This window comes from Cephus cinctus, unplaced genomic scaffold, assembly GCF_000341935.2.
Source record: "Cephus cinctus unplaced genomic scaffold, Ccin1 Ccin1_scaffold0215, whole genome shotgun sequence".
Taxonomy (NCBI): domain Eukaryota; kingdom Metazoa; phylum Arthropoda; class Insecta; order Hymenoptera; family Cephidae; genus Cephus; species Cephus cinctus.
This window is the reverse complement of record NW_014332933.1, coordinates 3221551-3239711: the sequence shown is the minus strand read 5'-3', so window position 1 is coordinate 3239711 and position 18161 is coordinate 3221551. Positions and strand designations below refer to the sequence as shown.

General features: G+C 37.1%; 4 protein-coding genes across 6 annotated transcripts in view; 2 read left to right on the top strand and 2 right to left on the bottom strand.

Moving 5' to 3' along the window:
• Positions 1–2: 2 nt before the first annotated feature.
• LOC107265138 lies at positions 3–1321 on the bottom strand. Its single transcript, XM_015734239.2, has 4 exons — positions 1097–1321; positions 669–840; positions 422–550; positions 3–295 (listed from the first exon to the last, which is right to left on the bottom strand). Exons 1-4 carry the CDS (start codon positions 1213–1215, stop codon positions 56–58), a joined length of 660 nt encoding a protein of 219 aa, XP_015589725.1. The 5' UTR covers positions 1216–1321; the 3' UTR covers positions 3–55.
• A 509-nt stretch (positions 1322–1830) lies between these two features.
• Positions 1831–4238, top strand: LOC107265137 (F-box only protein 42). The gene is made up of 7 exons (XM_015734237.2): positions 1831–1954; positions 2024–2367; positions 2456–2613; positions 2723–2853; positions 2950–3089; positions 3181–3317; positions 3393–4238. The coding sequence occupies exons 1-7, from the start codon at positions 1831–1833 to the stop codon at positions 3952–3954; spliced, it is 1596 nt and encodes a 531-aa protein (XP_015589723.1). The 3' UTR covers positions 3955–4238.
• LOC107265133 (pre-mRNA-splicing factor SYF1) lies at positions 4224–8416 on the bottom strand. 3 transcript variants are annotated; one of them, XM_015734229.2, is made up of 16 exons: positions 8103–8416; positions 7909–8027; positions 7679–7827; positions 7268–7589; positions 6892–7191; positions 6675–6822; positions 6444–6595; positions 6149–6369; positions 5907–6069; positions 5727–5840; positions 5476–5638; positions 5277–5386; positions 5005–5208; positions 4721–4943; positions 4476–4652; positions 4241–4368 (listed from the first exon to the last, which is right to left on the bottom strand). In XM_015734229.2, the coding sequence occupies exons 2-16, from the start codon at positions 7957–7959 to the stop codon at positions 4286–4288; spliced, it is 2580 nt and encodes an 859-aa protein (XP_015589715.1). In that variant the 5' UTR covers positions 7960–8027; positions 8103–8416; the 3' UTR covers positions 4241–4285. The 3 variants fall into 3 exon arrangements, with proteins under 3 accessions (XP_015589714.1, XP_015589715.1, XP_024938092.1); XM_025082324.1 differs by having other exon boundaries at positions 8107–8416; XM_015734228.2 differs by having other exon boundaries at positions 4224–4368; positions 7909–8415.
• Positions 8417–15411: 6995 nt separating this feature from the next.
• Positions 15412–18161, top strand: part of LOC107265130 — a 60885-nt gene continuing 58135 nt past the window's right edge. The window contains exons 1-2 of the mRNA XM_015734211.2: positions 15412–15966; positions 16056–16217. The gene's annotated coding sequence lies outside the window, so the exon portion shown is untranslated. The remainder of the gene's footprint in view (positions 15967–16055; positions 16218–18161) is intronic.

The following is an 18161-nucleotide window of genomic DNA, read 5'->3' as shown; positions in this document are numbered from 1 at the left end:
AATTAAACTATTCTAGAATTTTTACTAACATTTTTATATACATTACAGGTGTTATTTAACTTTCATATGATTTTGACATTTCTGTTATAGCCTCTTCTTCACGTAATAATTTGTCATAGAAACAGGTAAATGCTTTCATTTCTCTATTAGTTATAAAGACTGCAGTTATCATATGTGCGCAAACCAAATATGGTAGTCGTGAAATAAGTGGTTTTGTCACTTTCTTGAATAAAGTCAAATGTCCTTTGAAATCTTTAATTTCAGGTATTCTCACAGTTGCGTATCGCAGAGCAATCTACAACATATAATAATACAATAAATTGTTATAAGAAAAAACATTTAAGTGGAAGAACATAACATTTAGTTTAAAAGATAAAGTAAACTTTAGAGAGAGATGTTTCCTTATAGAAATAAAGTTTACCATTATGTTGCCTATAGGCGCTAATCCCATGGGATACAAAATACCAGCTGCTAGTTGAATACCCACTGCTCTTGAATAGAGACAAAGCGGACACGGTACTGTTTGTAGAAGAATTTCATCGGTTACACACTGAAATATTCAATAGTACAATCATTAAATATAAGTTGATTATAAATAATAAATTAATAATAATTCAAATCAATGTAATTCAGATATGTTGCAATTTTGGATAACTGGTAAATCTTACTTTCCTCTGTAGTATGAATCCTAGAAAAGTGGGTGCAACTGTTAAAGGTAAATATGAAGCTACTCGACCATACTGCTTAAGCCGATATCCTTGTCTAAAACAACTGTTAATATACATGGTTGATGCTCCTGCAAATATACTTAGCATTGGTAGTCCATATCGAAAAGGCCACCTTTAACAAAAAGCATGTATGTAAAATATGTTAACACATATTAATCCATGTACTTTAATGAAGTATACACAAAATTATAACTGAACACAAAATAACTAAAGATTAATAATTATAAAGAGCTTCAGATGTGTTACAATCTATATTAATTTGTATATTGAATCAATTTCATGTTAAAACTGCACGTATAACTATTAATTCAATGAACTTTATTAAAAACATGAGTATTATAATAAACAAAAGGTTATATTTGAATTACATTTCATATTTTGGCTGATAATCAAATATGTAATTCCATTGAAATCGTATTGCTTCATTAGTGTCTAAAATCACAGCGTTCTTAGGAAGATCTTCACTTGCCCTTCTTAATACAGCCATTATAGCAAAACTATTTTAACATTTTCTAATAAAACTCCAGCAAACTCCTGTAATGCAGACGACACGTCCAACATACCGGCTTCTGTAATGGACACAGAGATGATACATAAGTTAGGCCGGATTTTCATTTGACGAAGCAACAACGACGATAAAGAAAACGAAGGATGTTATTGGTTTAAAAAATATCCTCTTTCATAGTTGGAAATTCCTAGTTAAGGACTAAATATGGTTGGTATAGTAGAATCTTGTGTGAGAAATAATCTTTTTAAATGCCAATAAAGACCTATGAGTTACCGCGCTGAAGAAATCGTGAACTTGTGATGGATACATTTATAAAGAGATATGTCAGATTTACTCATTGCAAGATGTAAGCGTTAACCATTTTGCCAGGCTTTACTTAAAGGAATGAAGAATATCGTGCCCGTGCAATACGAACTAGTAGGAATTGAATTTACTATACTTCGTCAATGGAACCTTGCTTCTAAATCAGGGATATATCTTACGGATAAAAACTGCTTAGGTTATGGAAAGGGAATGTGATAAAATACTTTGAAAATATTATCAAGAAACGCTCTGCGTACTCATAGAATCTCTTAGGAAAGTGACAGTCGAAAAATGCAGTGCCAAATCGACGATTTACCTGATGAGATCTTGGAGTATATTTTGAGCCTTATACCACCATACAAAGATCTGCAGAAATGCTTGCTTGTTTCAAAAAGATGGTTCCGAGCAACAAAAAGTACATAATTTTTTCTCGTTATATAATAATCATGTTGATAGTATATCTTGGAATGTTTTGATTGTGCAGATGTTATAGAACATAATGAAGCTCATTTTCAAAAAGCTGTAGCTTTTGGATCTTTATTTTGGAATACCTGGCCCTGCGTATCTTGGATACACACTATTGGCAAGAGACATTCTCATTCAGCTTGCATATATGAAAATTCCATGTATGTGTTTGGAGGATGCACTGTCACATGCACTACATTCAATGATCTATGGAAGTTAGATTTAGATACAAGGCATTGGGACAGGCCAATTACAATGGGCAGTTATCCATCTCCAAAAGCCTGTGCTACCATGCTATACTATAAAAAAAGTTTTGTTCTCTTTGGTGGTTGGACTCATCCTTCTCCATATCCACTACATCAGGTAATACATCATTAAGCATACATAGTGTCATACTCATTTTTATAACTATAATTTCAAATAAATCTTTGAATTTATTTATCATTTTCAGCAATTGAAACAATTTAACGAATTACACATATATTCGATAGAGTCTAACAGATGGATAGCGATTAATGTATTAGAAGGCCCACCACCAACATCTGCCCATTCAGCCACTATACATGGAAATTTAATGGTCGTGTTTGGTGGTGTTGCCAATGGATACAGGTACATTTATTAGTACAGTTATAAAAACATTATTGTAGCTATAAATTATGCAAGTGCATATTATAAAGGATATGCATAATGCAGGTTGCTTTGTATTATTTTGAGGTAGTTCCAATGACGTTTGGTGTTTAAATTTGGACACATACTGCTGGCATAAACAGGTCACATCGAATTTAAAACCACAACCAAGATATGGACAGTCCCAAATTGAACTTGGTGATAAACATCTCCTTGTGTTGGGTAGAAAAATCCTTATATTAGTATATTGCTGTTTTTCAATGTTTTATCTGTTTTTGTTTTATTTAAAACGATCATTACAATAGCTCTAACATACAGGAGGATGCACTGGTCCAAATGTGGCAATGAATGATGCATGGCTATTAACAATGGATGGCCCAACTTGGACCTGGAAAAGAGTGAATATGCAACATACTGAATGGGCTCCAACGCGGATTTGGTGCCATCAAGCTTGCAAGGTGACCACTAATCGCACATTGATAATTTATAATAATATATTCTCTAAGATTTCCACAACTCGAGCTGGTTTCCGTTTATTTTTGCTTCCAGGTTGGAAACTATGTGATTGTTTTGAGCAAGAATAAACAACAAGCTCAAACTAGTGACATGAGTATATCACTAGGTAAGGTCGCATGTCCACGACCTCAACCACCACAACCGACGTATCCAATACCTCCATATGAAAGGTTCGTACTAAGTCTCATTTATTCATTTACTATCTTAGAAAGTCTAAATTCCAAATGTTCTAATTGTTCAATTAGACAAAGAAATCCCCCGCGAATAGACCGTGATGAAAACGTGAATGGAAGACATGGTTCATTTCCAAGATCAGCTGCCACTCGCAATGCACATTTGCCCTCATCCTCAGGATCCTCATTGTCAAAGGCCTTTGCCTTTTCACCTTTCCACAGTGAAAATTCTTTGAGCATGGCAGCCTTTCGTGAAGAAACTCCCCGTACTGGTAGTAATGCCAATAGACAACGTCAATTGGAATCTCTTCGACGAATGGAGGAGAGGATTCAGAATCGTAAAAGTCAATCAAAAATCGTCAAGAAAACAGAGAACACACTGGCAATATTTATTTTAGACGTGACGAATGTTATTTGCGAAGAATCTTCTGCTTCCTGGATTCCATTGAAGCAAAACGATCTAGCAGGACCGGATGAGCGCATCCTTTATTCTCTCGTTTTAGGTAGAGGAGAACTAATAGTATTTGGTGGAATTGGCAAAGAACAAGCTACGGTGCAAGGACTTACCGATACCGACGACTTAGAAGTTTATAACGATCTCCACTTCATAAACCCACCGCGATACATAATCTAAAATGGGATACTTTAAATTGTTATTTCTCTGACTTAGGGATTGCAAATATAATTCAGCAGTGATGCGTCATAATTTGAGGGACTTTTGATGAAAAAAGACTCGACTATACGACAGATGAAATAATCGGCCCAATATTGGACCCCTGTACTAGTACTAAGAGCCACAACGTGTGCGAGAGATGGAAATATAGTTTTCTATGGGTGTTCGGAAAGCGGTACGGGAGTCTGGTGCTGGGACGTTTACCTCGTCGTCAATTTAAAATAAACACGTTTCATTATTAAAAATTGTATATTATTAACACCGATCTTGCGCTGTGAAACTATCCTGTGAATCAGTTATCAATTCCTTCATCTTCCTTAGTCTTCAAGCTACCGAAAACCTTAGATGGAATTGCTTGCTTTTCGACTGGTATATCTATAACACAATTCAATAGGTTATTAACGGAAAATGGATGCATTAGAATTTGGTTTCGACTAATGAGAGATATTTTACTCAACACTGTTCTAATCACTGAAAGTTACCTTCGTCCACTTCAGCTTCGTCATTTTCATTTTCTCCGTCAGTATCCATGTCCAGATCACCAGCATCAAAGTCAATAACGTCTGGATTAACGACACGAGCCTCAGACTTTTCCCCTCCAACTGTAACTCCTCGGACGAACTGAATACCTTCCTTGCTCGTAACAGGTGTGGCAGCATCTAACACAGGAAGACAGTTAATATGATGTGGCATAAATGAATTCTTAAACGACTGTCTAATAAAATACCTGCTCCAGAAGATGCTTTGCTATCTAAGAGACGCATAGCGTCTGTCTGCTGTTCACTAGGTGGATTTGAAGCAGTATTTAACATCTGTGCTGACATCATATTTACTTGAGTATTATACATAGCTTGAACGCTACGTTTAATCCTAAGCATCTCACGCATTGTATCCTCATTCCCATGACGAATCTCAAATTCTTTCCATACTTGCCAGAAGTTTGAAGTGACCTGTACAAAAGGTGGATTTTATGGGATTTGAGTCAATAATCATTAAATACCAATTACTCACTCTTGGGTCGCAAATTTGACTGCAGTGAGCGTAGATTGCGCGCGCTCTGTCAACTTCGCCTAACTTTGTTTCCATTTCAGCAAAACGTAGACACATTTCCCTCGTATTTTCTTCATTAAGAACTTCAATTGCCTTTTCATAGATCTGTCGAGTCTTCGGTACGCCATATATATCCGCAGCCTTTTTAATGTATATATTAAACATCTGCAAGAAAGTTAAATGAGCACGTTGTTCTGAGTTATTTTACGATAGAAAAAATCAAATTATTTTACCTCGAATCTTTGTTCTGGTAAAACAGCACTGGTGGCACGCTCGTAAACTGACATTGCATGTCTTGCTAAACCATGGTCCTCCTCCAATTTTGCATAAAGCAGATATAGTGCTGTGATAAGATAAAAACATATAGTCCATGAATTCTTTGTTTTTATGCATGCACATAATTTGAAATTAATTATTGAATGAGAGAATTACCCTTAGCATATTTGGGAGGGCAGTATTCTAGACACTGCTCGAACAAGTCACGCGTTCTTTCGACTTTTGTTCCACCATATCTCTTTAAGAATTTTGTCAGGTACGTGTTCCATATATCGTAAACATTGGGCCACTTAAATAGAGCAATTCCTTTCTCATATGCCTAAATGAGCAGAACGAGTTAGTCTAATTACTATTGTATACTATACAATATTTCAGTAGGGTGTGCGAAGTATTTCTCTTCTACTCACCCTAAAGGCTTCCTCAAAGTAATTATTCTCTTCCAAAAATAGACCATAATTAATAATGATTTGGGGTGTGGCTATTTTCAAGTCTATTATTTTGTCGTACACAGCTTTACATGTCTGTTCAGAAATATTAATAGAACTTATGTATTATCAATTTCAAGAAATGGAGTATGGATTGCATACCTTGAATGTGCCAAAACTCTCCTCAAGATCAGCATACATGGACCAAACTTTTAAAGATTTATACAACCGCATCTGAACAGTTTCTGTTTCATCATGATAAGCAACTTTACGCGAGGGCATTGCTGTTGCACGATGCATAAGTTTGAGCGCTTCTTTGCAATTGCTATAATAAATATTGTTTATTTCATATATCAGTTATGTCAAGGATATCGACTGAAAATTATTACTGAGAAATATTTTACCCATGTCTTATTTCCATTTCAGCCCATTCACACCAAACTGAAGCTAAATCATCCACTTTTGTATAAGGAACGTGCGTTGCCTTTTCGAGCACAACTCTAGCGTCTGGAATCTGCCCATTTTCTTCGTAGAATTTCGCAAATGCAACCCATAACGTGTGCAATTTTCCAACAGCCAGTTGAGGTTGAACTGTTTGCACAGCTTCCGTGTAGGTGTTAATTATCTAGCAACATAATATTTGATAACAATAGGATGATCAATTACATATCAATAACTCATATTTTTGTATAATCGTACCTCGTGCGGTTGACCTTCATAAAGCATAACTCTCTTATGCCATTCTTGTACATTGTGCGGATTCTGTCGCAGTAAAACGGAATTCAGCAATAGTAATCTCCGTTCCATAAGGTGTTCGAATCTTGCTAGTCGCAACTCTAATTCTATATCATCTGTGAATGAAAGGAATGTTAACAATTCTTGTTTACATAATATTTTACTTACCTTATATTACAAAGGAATATAAAATACCTTCTTCCGTTGGATTAGGATTATTTGCAGCTTCTTCCATACGTTTACTAAGACTCAGTTCCTCAAATTGTGCATAGGCATCAAAGACTTGAGTAAAGTCACGAACAGTGGTTACCGTTTGAATGGCTTCTTCATAAATATCTCTAGCCTGCTTGACACATTAGATTCTTATTTTTCTTACCCATACAAGAACAGAAAGAAGAGAATTTATACGAACCCGTTCAAAGAGACCGCTACGAACGTAGTAATCAGCGAGAGAATTCCAGAGAGGTCCTAATTGATCAGTATAACGTCTCAGACCTCCTCGGATAATAGCATCTACGTTGAGGGATTTAATTTTTGAAGGATTTTTGGATATTAAATCACATAGTTCATTCCAAAGCTGGTGATTAGATTTTCCATGTTTTGAGACAAAATCATCTTGATTAACAATCTGTGCTAGCTTGACAGCTGCTTCATCAAGTCTCCCAACTGAGATCAAATACTCTATATATTCCTCTGTGTCTTCAGGTGCTAGCTAATTCAAACCAAATAGAATGAAGTTTAATTGCCATATTGATTAAATTTTTTGAGTATGCATCAAAATGGAGTACCTTTAGATATCGTCTAAAAACTCGTACAGCAGTTTCATAAACATTATGTTTCTTTAGAAAATCAATATAAAGAGGCCAAATACGGTGGTGCTGTGTTATTGGGAGTGCTCTTAAAGCACGATCAAACACCTGACGAGAACGTGTGATATAGCACTGTTCTGTCATAGATGTGCAGTAATCCATCCATATTCGGGGCATCTTGTGCATGAAAACCAATGCTCTTTCAAATGCATTGTTCACATCTTCGTACAGAGGATCTGTTATACAGCGGCCTTTCAACTGACTTACACGTTGCCGAAGATAATTATACCATATTTTATAGCTGTTGGAAATTAATGAATTAAAGACAAAATCCTGAGGTTGAAACATAATTTTCCATAGTCTGTAGAAAAATTAATAAAATTTGTTTACCTCCCAGGTAACTCCTTCAGAGCACGCTCATAGACAACATTTAAGTTACTACTTTTGGTACTCTTCAGATGATCTATATAACGTTGCCAATGTTTAACAGAATATGGATTTCTTAAAATTTCTTCTTCATAGGGTAAGTCTTCTTTATTCTGTTATAAAGTAATATGTACAATATTTTTTTACTGCAAAAACATGATTTTAATATTTTGTAACAAGTGCTTAGTACTCACAATAGGTATATCCATAAAATTATTATCTTCGATATCATTTTTCCCAATCATGATATCGATTTTGGATTATTTTTTGTCAAGTTTTAAAAAAGCACTTATAGAATATATGAAAGAAATTACTGTAAATATATTTCAGGTTATCACAATGTAAACTTGTTCAGGATACCGAATGGAGCAGAGTCAAGTATTGCTACCTGCGATTTGCTAAGGGCCTAGTCCTCCGACCACACAGTCCCACTTGTCAAACGCGCGTTTCCACCGCAGACTGTCGACCAATGGTATAACATGTCCAGAGGAATGCACGTTCTGTTATTAGTTGAGAGGTGCGTTCAAATGCAAGTTTGACTAATGTGACTGGGCCCTACGGGTTGTGTACGTATGTGAAGTTAGCCGGACAACTTTAACTTTTCAACGTTTTCAACTTTTGATTATACCTACAAACTTAAGTCGGTTCCATTGAGCTATACCCAATATGAAGCGAACACCAAAGATGAGTAGGGAGATGCACAAAGCTACGGATTTAGACGATACCAAAAACATGGCGCTAAATCGTAGCGGTGAGTCCAGGAGTAGGATTTTGTGATCATCGTCTCCGTCGATAATGCATGTCCCGTCGTAACCGAGCTGAACGTGATCACAAACGTATAGCTTGGCGGGCAGAGGTTCTCCGCAACTTATCGCTGGATCCCACAGCAACCCTTAGAATGCGGCCGCTCATCAGATATTGCTAAAATATTTTTTGTTGTAATCTTAAATTCGAGTGCACAGTGTAAAAGCCAGCACCTGATGCCTGCTTTCGTTAAGGAGTGCAGCGATGCGGTGCTAGATTCCAGCATCATTTAACCTATAATTCCAGGCGGAACTATGGTCCCAACATTGAGTACTCGAGAGAACTAACTATATAAAATACCCAATTTATTTACCTTTTCAGTCAACGGTATTTCAGTCTCGGTATTACATGTCTCCCATTGGGGGTACAACCATAAGGAAAAGAAGGAAGGAAGGAAGGGACTACAAGATAATGCGTTGCCTGTTTATCTTCAGTCAGCTATGAAAGATGACCATGTAGCTGGTAAAAAAGAATTTCTTCCTTAAACTTTACAGGTAACAAAGCTTACAGTAAGGTAATAAGACAACAGATGTCGTAATAACATCCATCGCTGATAATTTTTAGTTTAAAAGGTAAATAATATACATTTCGCAGATTGATCAAGGATAACAAATTATTGTATAACCAATGACATAAAACGGACTCGATGAAAAATACACAATTCCAGGTATCTGGCCAAATGTTCATAGCAGCCTACATTTTTTTTTATTAAAGAAATATCTCCATCTCCTCAAAGATGCTTGCAAAAATTTTTGCGTAATACGTTTTTATAGTAATCATTGAATAACTGATTATTGACTATGTTCTTTGTACCACCAAGTTTATACTACAACGTAGGAGTAAACTCGAAGGTTCTACTGTAGCTCCGTACACCCAGGTCACCGACATGACGCGTGCCCTTAAATTTTGACTTTCCAATTCTGACTCCGCCTCCCGGCCGTGAATAAGCCATTTATGTATGTATATACACACATATGCGTTCAATGTAGCTATGCTACAGCACCATCTACAAATCATCAGCCTCGACACTGAGGGGTGAATTGTACCATCAAATTGTATGATACAATAATGCAAAAATCTAAAGCAGTAAGTTGTATTAAACGTCGTGCGTTGGAGATTTGAATATTAGAATTTGCATGAAGAAATAAGAAATTGGTTAAAAGTCGAAAATGTATATAATCCATGTTTATGAAAATTTATATTAAATGCGATCCTACTTGTGAAATTAGTCTATTTTATAAACATCTTGCAGCTGTAGCAAAAAGAACCGGAATTTCGTTGACTTTACGGAATCCATAAAAGCAATTGGTATCAAGTATCAAAGTTATTTCGTGTAAATCAGGCTTGGATGATGTAGCCTCATTCCAGGAGCTCAGGGACCACAAACTAAAATATAGTATAGGTAGGGTAGAGGACGTATAATGTACATATATACTATAGTAAATTAAGTTCATGGTTAAGGTATAGTATAATACCTGTAACGTAGCAACCGGCCGTCGTTGGTGTAATGCTGGTTGCCTGTCTACAGGGAAACCGGTTTACCAGTTTCATCTCAGATATACTCAGCTGTGCTGGAGCATAATCTTGGCGCTCCTATAAGTAATCGAAAAACCCGTTTGGATGCCATCTTGTTGTCCCAATCTTTAATTGTATTTACGCACGTACTACGTAGACAGAGGTTAACGTAATATGGATAACGTGATATGTATATTCATGAAAGGATACCGTGACGTAGATCCTTTTTGAATTACAAAAATACGCCATCGCGGCATCTCCACTGGAATTCTCAATTTCACGAATTTTCTTTTAACGACTCAAAAATCCAATATAAACGTAAGAAACATTGGAAATAGCTATAAAATGGACGATCCAGAGAAATAAGTACTGTTTTTTAGTTAACAATAAACTTAGATTTTTTTAAATATCGAAAAAGGAGTAAGAGTGTCTAGCCTCCATAAGTGAAATAATACCTTCTTTCCTCCTCGGTATACTCGACTGAAGTTTCATATTTCCCCGCGAGAGGGAACAGCAGTCGCTTTTCTCGACGTCGTTCCCGCCGGAAAGAACACAATGGGGTTTAATACTCGTGACAACTGAAAGAATAATACGGATACACTTGAACAATTGTGCGGAGCTTTACGTGGATACATAATTGCGCAACGAATCTCGTTACGAAATAAATAATTTAATGTTGTCACTACGCAGAAAGAATTACGCAAATTGAAATGCTTAATTATGTACAGGATTCGAAACACGGTTAGTGGTCGCTTTTAATTTTTCAAAAACGTATCCTTGACAGCTGTCGTAAAATGGCGTAGAATATACTAACCCGGAATCGTGCCGTGTGTCTAGATCATTTTATTAGGGCAGCGTGGAATTTTGTGAAGTTTTTAAGAAAGCAAACTCAATCCAACCATCAGCTGTGAGACAGGAGAAATATCTACTCTGTGAATTCTAGATAGGCTAACCCGACGTGAGGGAGTTTTACTGGCTGTGAGCCACGCATAAAGAGAAAGAGGATGGAATGAGAATGAGGGCAAGAGAAAAAGAGAGAGCAGAGAAAAAGAACTCGAATCCGTTTTCACGGTGCTTTCAAGTCCCGTGAACCTTTGTACGGTAAAGTCCTTTGTCCCACAACATAAAAGAAACATATTTCGTCGATGGGGGTACGTAAATTGCAGAAAATGTGGCTCGTCTGATGCACACACAAAACTCGGTATCTCTGACGATTTACTTTCCCGCACAGTTACTAACTTTTATTTGTTCCTACTCAGAGGAACAATATGGCGGCTGACGTTTAGGGAACGATGCGCTTCCACTATGAGGTATTATGTCTTTCTTACTATATCGCATGAAGCATTTAACCTTCCTCTTTATTTGCATATTTTGTTTCATTTTTCATGTAAAAAGTCATTTTATGTGTTCAAATTATATATATATATTATTTTTTTCCGTTCCTTTTATCTGTCCTCGTTTCTGCTTACAACTGAATTAATAATGTTAATGGATCATTCGCTTCTCTGTTAAAATGAAAAATTCATTTTATAATTTCCACAAGACCAGATATAAGTCCCATTAGAATAACTAGTGGAAAAATACATATAGAATCACTGAATAAGTGGCTGTTTGATATCTTGTTGAAAATCCCAAGTGACGTCTAACAGAATCACGCGTTAGCGTTCTGGATAATGTACAGCAGCAGGATCCATTATAACTTGAAGTGTCTGACCGATAGCAAGCTGAGACTTTGGTAAATTGGTCCCTGCAGCATCTGTATGGTAAGAATTTAAATGATTGCTTGATACACAATGCTGTACGTCAATGGCATTAATTAATTGAGGCAGATTGGTAAAACAATTTTCACAACAGCATATATATATATATATATATATATATATATATGTGTCACAAATATTTGTTAAAATTTTATCAGAAGCCAAACGTTATCGACTTTTACTGCTTGGAAAATGAAAGGCATTTTGTAAAAACAATTTTCACAACAGCATGGTTACAAAATGCCTTTCATTTTCCAAGCAGTAAAAGTCGATAACGTTTGGCTTCTGATAAAATTTTAACAAATATTTGTGACACATATATATATATATATATATATATATATATATGTGTCACAAATATTTGTTAAAATTTTATCAGAAGCCAAACGTTATCGACTTTTACTGCTTGGAAAATGAAAGGCATTTTGTAACCACGTAAACGTCACAATATTGTTCTCTTACTAAATGCCAAGTTCCGGTATGCTGACAATAAAACTAAAATGGCCAGAGAAACTTCCGGTTCGTGCATATACATATATATATTGTCATAGTTGTCATTCGTTGTATATCTTTTCACGCGCATTGTCCACAAAACAAGCAGAGTTTCCGCTTGCGTGCAGAGATCAATTTCGAGGTCTGCGTTTAATGTAGATGCGGATTCCTTGTCGCAAGTAATTTCTTACCGCTCGAAAAGCCCGGGAGAAACGGACGCGGGAAAATTTGAAAAATTCAAAAACGTCCCTTTACCATACCTATGAACAATGGAAAATGACAATATAAAAATTTACTAAAACACATCATTATATCGTTTCTTTATTATACTGACCTTCCCGGTATTTGCTACAGTGCATGTCTTGCAGTAAGCATCGCGTTACCGCACTATAGCGTGCTACTACCATGCGCTACAGTTTCACTATCAGTTTGTCTTCATCATCAGGTAGCACATAGCCTTTTACTATCTCGACTTGTGGTTTCCCCATGATGAGCTCCAGGCTGGTTTCTCTTTTGTTCGGTTTTGAGGTTAGAATCCAATAAATATGCCTGTAGATTATTTTATTCCGTATCATTTCTTAGGTTACGTGACCTGATCTTTAAATTCTATCGTGTCTATATTCAGTTCGTGTAAATAGGTACAATTTTTTTTTTCAACCCAGGAATTGACGAGCTGGGTTAACGAGTCAACTAAGTACTCCATCCGTGTCCCACTGTTTCTTTATTGACTTTGTATAAGAAATATATAAATGAGCAGGATATTCACACGACCTATAGTTATAACGGGTCCTACGGATTTCCGTGTATATATATGATTACAGTAAACGTTACTAGACTCCATTACTCCGTTGCAGAGTATATACACGTAGATATATATATTATCAGTCAAAGAATATTATATACACAAAGCATTTCCTCCCTGCTGGAAATTCATTTTTCTCCTAGACAGGTACTCCTACGTGATGTTCGGAAAGTGCATGGCAAGTGCACGTTAATGCGTTTAAACGAAAATACAAAATATAAAGGCTGACAAGACCTTTCCCCCATTGGTTTTCAGGTAGTTGAACGTGACGGCGCACTACAAACAGTGACCTCTACCATAATATAAGCTTCGAAGGACTTTGCTAGTCGACATTGTCACGTGTAAATGTACAGCTTTATAAATCTGATAACGATACAATTAATACTAATGACGAGTGCTAATTAGCTAAATGTTGCCTACTTACTTTTGCCAGTCGCGTTTTCAAGTATACGTACAAGGTGGGTCATTTATAGTGAGCAGGTCGATTTTTTCGAAAACTAAGCCAGATATCAGATAAATTTTCAGACAGAAGTCGTACGGTTTCGAGGGAGACGGAAGATTCCGTTATTGAATTCCTTCCCGAGTGCCGGGGTTAAGGTAATTCGAAGATGAACTTTTATTTTTTTGCAATGGGATTATACAAATGTTCTTCCGTAATTCAAAAGAGCACTTCAGTTTCAGTCTAAAAGTACAAGTACACTCATGAACCCAAAATTGACAGGTGATAAAATATTTTGTACCTTCACTTTGTATCTGCTTTGTACTCCTTTTTTATGCATTGTATTCATCGTATTGCCAGGCAGGAGGTACGTAAGTGGCCATGGAAATTTTATTTCTTCCCTGTCTAAAGTTGCTTCGGTAAGCCTCAACTGCTAGCTGTGAGGTCGGGTATCCTCGGAGCGATTATGAACGCGTCGACCTCGTATTTCAGGAACGTATTATCATAAATGGAGCATAGAGACCTCCTTGGCATATGCTGTTCTCTACGCTGGAAATAAATTTAGCAGCGTCTAGACAATAGTTGCCTGGCTCGTCTCTTGAGGTATAATGAATTTTATGTACGGACTGGTGAATCCCGTGGATTCTCGAGAATTCTATGGTGGACAGCACGAGTGTGGTTATGTGGTTATAATATATGGATAAATATATATATAGGTACGTTGAAACGTTGCGAAAGCCTGCTGTATTTACTATTTGCACACAGTCGCTCTCTCGTGTATATATATATATATATACACGTCGAGTGATAAGAGCGTAACCATGCATAAATCTGCATGCCCACTGTTTGCACAGATATGTGCTTCCCGATCCGTGGATAGACGCATGTTTATACATGACGTGTCTCGCGTTGTTGATTTTTTTTACAATCTGTTTGCCGGCAATTCGGCACCTGCCGTGGATATGAAAAATTGTGTAAATAAAAAAAAAACACTGTGTTTATTTCTGTGGGAAACGCTTGGGTCACATTGTATTTTTATATGAATAGAGCAAATCAGACGAAACGGACACCCTGTACGTAAGAGCGTCTGAGGGGAAATTCTACGGAAATCGAATAATTACGCAAAATGTGTCTACTTCTCGTCTTCTCGTCCTGATCTGACGCCGTAACGAAGTAAAATTGTATTAAATTGCAATTTAGATGAGATTCCGTTTCGACAGGAGGGTGAACGGTAAAAGGGTGACGAAAAGTAGAAAATTAAAGGAGCCAAGGGAGTCGTACGGAAATCACAGATATATATATATATATATATATATGTATATGTATGTATATAATATAGGTATATGATAAACGAGATGGAAAAATTTCGAACGAGAGTGGCTACGCCCGTTTTCATTTAAAATCGTTTCTCGGGTCTACCGGAAATTTGCAGGTACCTACATTCCTCGTAGGTTGAAATGCCGGAGGGTGATTAATTGCGGGGTCCTTAATTGCTCTTGGCGCTGGGACGAATTTTAATCCGTTAAACTAATCATCGAATAGAGTTTCTCCTTGCAAATTGCCAATCAAGCTTCGTCGCTTTGAGTTTCTGAGACGTGATTCTTAAATCAAAGTTATGACAACGTTAAGAAAGATCAGGTGACATTCAGTGTACTGACGAGTCATGTGGCGTAATATCATTATAAAATTTTTATTCTATGTAAGTATGTATGTATGTCCTTTTATAATATTTATGATTTCGTTTTCAAACGAGTGACGGTTCCCTATCAAAAGTAAATTTTTCATACACTTCTTTTGTAACCTGAGTCTGATAAGAAAGTTGAGCACCTGACTAGCTCCGACCAATAGGAACGCTTCTGACGGTCGCCATCTTGCACGGCTCTGCTTTCGAGTTTGGAGTCGCGTGGCAGGCAGCCTCGTACTAGCAGTATACGCCGACTGCCGAGCCGTGACTGTCGTACCGCGAGATATTCTATTCGGCGTGTATCCCTCACAATATAAAGTATTACAGATGTCAGAGTAGAGTGGTGTATTAAAATTGCGAATCTTTTATACTTCACGAGAAAGACAGTCAACAAGAAACAACGAATGCAGTGACGTGTTATCTTTGTGAAAAAAAAGGCGTCGTGTAAACAAAGATGCGTTCCTGAAGTGACAGTTGTTAAAATGGAGTTGACAGTGTAACATTTTGGCATTGCTCCTGTCAATAACAATTCAACGTGGACTAATTGAATTAATAATATCAGAGTTTATTCCCACGCAAAACCAAAAATGCTGCACGGCCCAACGAGTGACACTGTTGTTTTGTGAAATTTGATACGCAAAAAGGAACCTGGTTCTCTGCCTGTTCTTTCTAAATTTTCGCGAATATCATAACCATCAGTGATTCAAAGAAGCCTGCATTTGATATAAAATTAGATTGCTGCCCTGATTCGTGCGTGTCAGTGCCTGAATATTAACTGCTGATTTTTTATACTTGACTCCGGTCTCTTCACGGGATAGAAGAATTGCAATTTTTATTTATTCCAGTGTGGTGCAAACCGGCATTGCTCCAAGCCATAACGTTCCGAGTGTATTTGCTAATATTTCTATTTGCTGAAAGGAGGAGCATCGACCACGGGAATAGCAAACGAGAAAAACACTTCGACAACAAAGTTCAAGAAACTGACGACGTTCTCAGGAGTCGCAATGGTAAGTCATTTAAATTTTAAACTTTTCTACAATTATTATCGTAACATCTCAGTAACGTCGTTAAGAATCACTTTAGTTATTTTCCTAATGGCTGTCGGTGACGTTAACTGGCGTGAAAACATAATTCCGAATAACAAATTAGAAGCTAGATTTATTTAGTGAATATACATACGTACGATCGGCTGAAACAGCCTGGAGGTCTTTCGGCGAAAATGTACTAACTGCGTTCGTTAACTTATAATGGACATAATGGGTGGTCGTGTTATGAACGTGGCTTGAGCTAAACGATTACAGAAAAGGTTATTTTTATCGTAACTATTTTCTGCGAAACTGTCAGGGATCGTTATGAGGAGCTGCAGGAGGTAACCTAACGGCATCTTTATGTATCTATAGAGTAGCTTGTTTAAATCAAAACGGTTATTATTTGGGAATTAAAACAGAGACAATTGATTATTCAATGATTAATCGCGACCTTGACTAATCGTCACAGTAACTGCAAATAGAAGAAACGTACCTAGCTGATTTAACAAGCCATGAATAATCATCTCGGTATGAAATAAGCACGGAAGCGTGTCCAGAGTTTTAAAGTTAAACTTACATATAACCTCTAAATATTTTAACGATCCATTATCTGTTTACCCATGGATGGACTTGCTGCACGGTACGTTGATATATTTTGAATTCATGCGTCGTAGCTTTTATCTCAAGGACAGTCTGAAGCATCTTTCGACACTTTGAAAATCCCTTTGAAATATTTTACTGCCTACGTCGAGATTGCGAGTGTTGATTGAAATAAAAAGGGAGGCTGGCTTTGGCCAATGATTCCCAAACTCTCGGGATCCCTTTTGATCGCGTGAAAATAAGGCGTACCTTGATGCACGACATTTATATTAACGTTAAAATAATATCGTAGCATCTCTTACGTGGCCATTAGTCCATTTAGATAGATCGACATACACAGTCTGTTTTTCAAACTTTTTCTTACTTTCTTTCAACATCCCCATCGAGCAATTTTTACATTCAACATATCCAATTAGTATTGTGCACCTACCGAACACAAACCGCGTCTTCCTCGAAGCAGACTTTAACCGTCCTGGAAAGTTTTAATAATATACCTAGTACCTATTATCAGTCCCATTCACGTCAAATGGTAGTTTGAGTTCGTTAATCTTCCGTAACCAGAAGCTGCATGCGAGTCGGGTTAAGGTTAACACCTGTTACTTGGTACACTCTTAAAAAAAGAATACTCCATCGCTCCCGTCTGACCTCATGGAATTCGTTAATCTCGACGTTCAACGACGATCAATCTAAATTGGATAATTATCGAGCGACACGGACGCTGCGAATTCTCCGTCAGAGAGCTCACTGGACCAAACCACCAGGATACCATACTTCGCCACGATAAAGGAGACAGATAATGATTCATCCCGTTCGATGATATTAAAGATCTTAAAGATAACTCTATCGGATACCGAGATTAAAAACAATACGAGCCAAACCACCAAATCATCGACTTCGTTTAGATTTTACCCAGCATCCTTCATTAATCTAGGGATAAAATGGCGACAATTTTAGTTGATCAAAAATCCAATAATTTTTTCTCGAATTTGAATTGTCTCTGTTCTCGGCCGTAAAACTAAAACTTACTTTGGATCAATCCTAAGGTACGGTTTAACGGCGAGACAAATATTCGGACCGCGACGCCTTTAACTCACGCGTATGGGATACGTCGTGGCTACGTGTACTACGCACGCGTGCGAGAGAGAAGAAAATATTCGTGCGGGACGAGCGCGGGTAATAGGAATCTTTAGGACCGTCATAAATTTACTTTGACGCGTGGCCACGTGCGAGCTCTGAAATTCCAACGATGTTCTTTCTGGTGAATTAGTCAGTTTTGCTAAAATGGTTAGAGAGTTGTGACGGGTGTTGTGGGAGGCTGGTGCG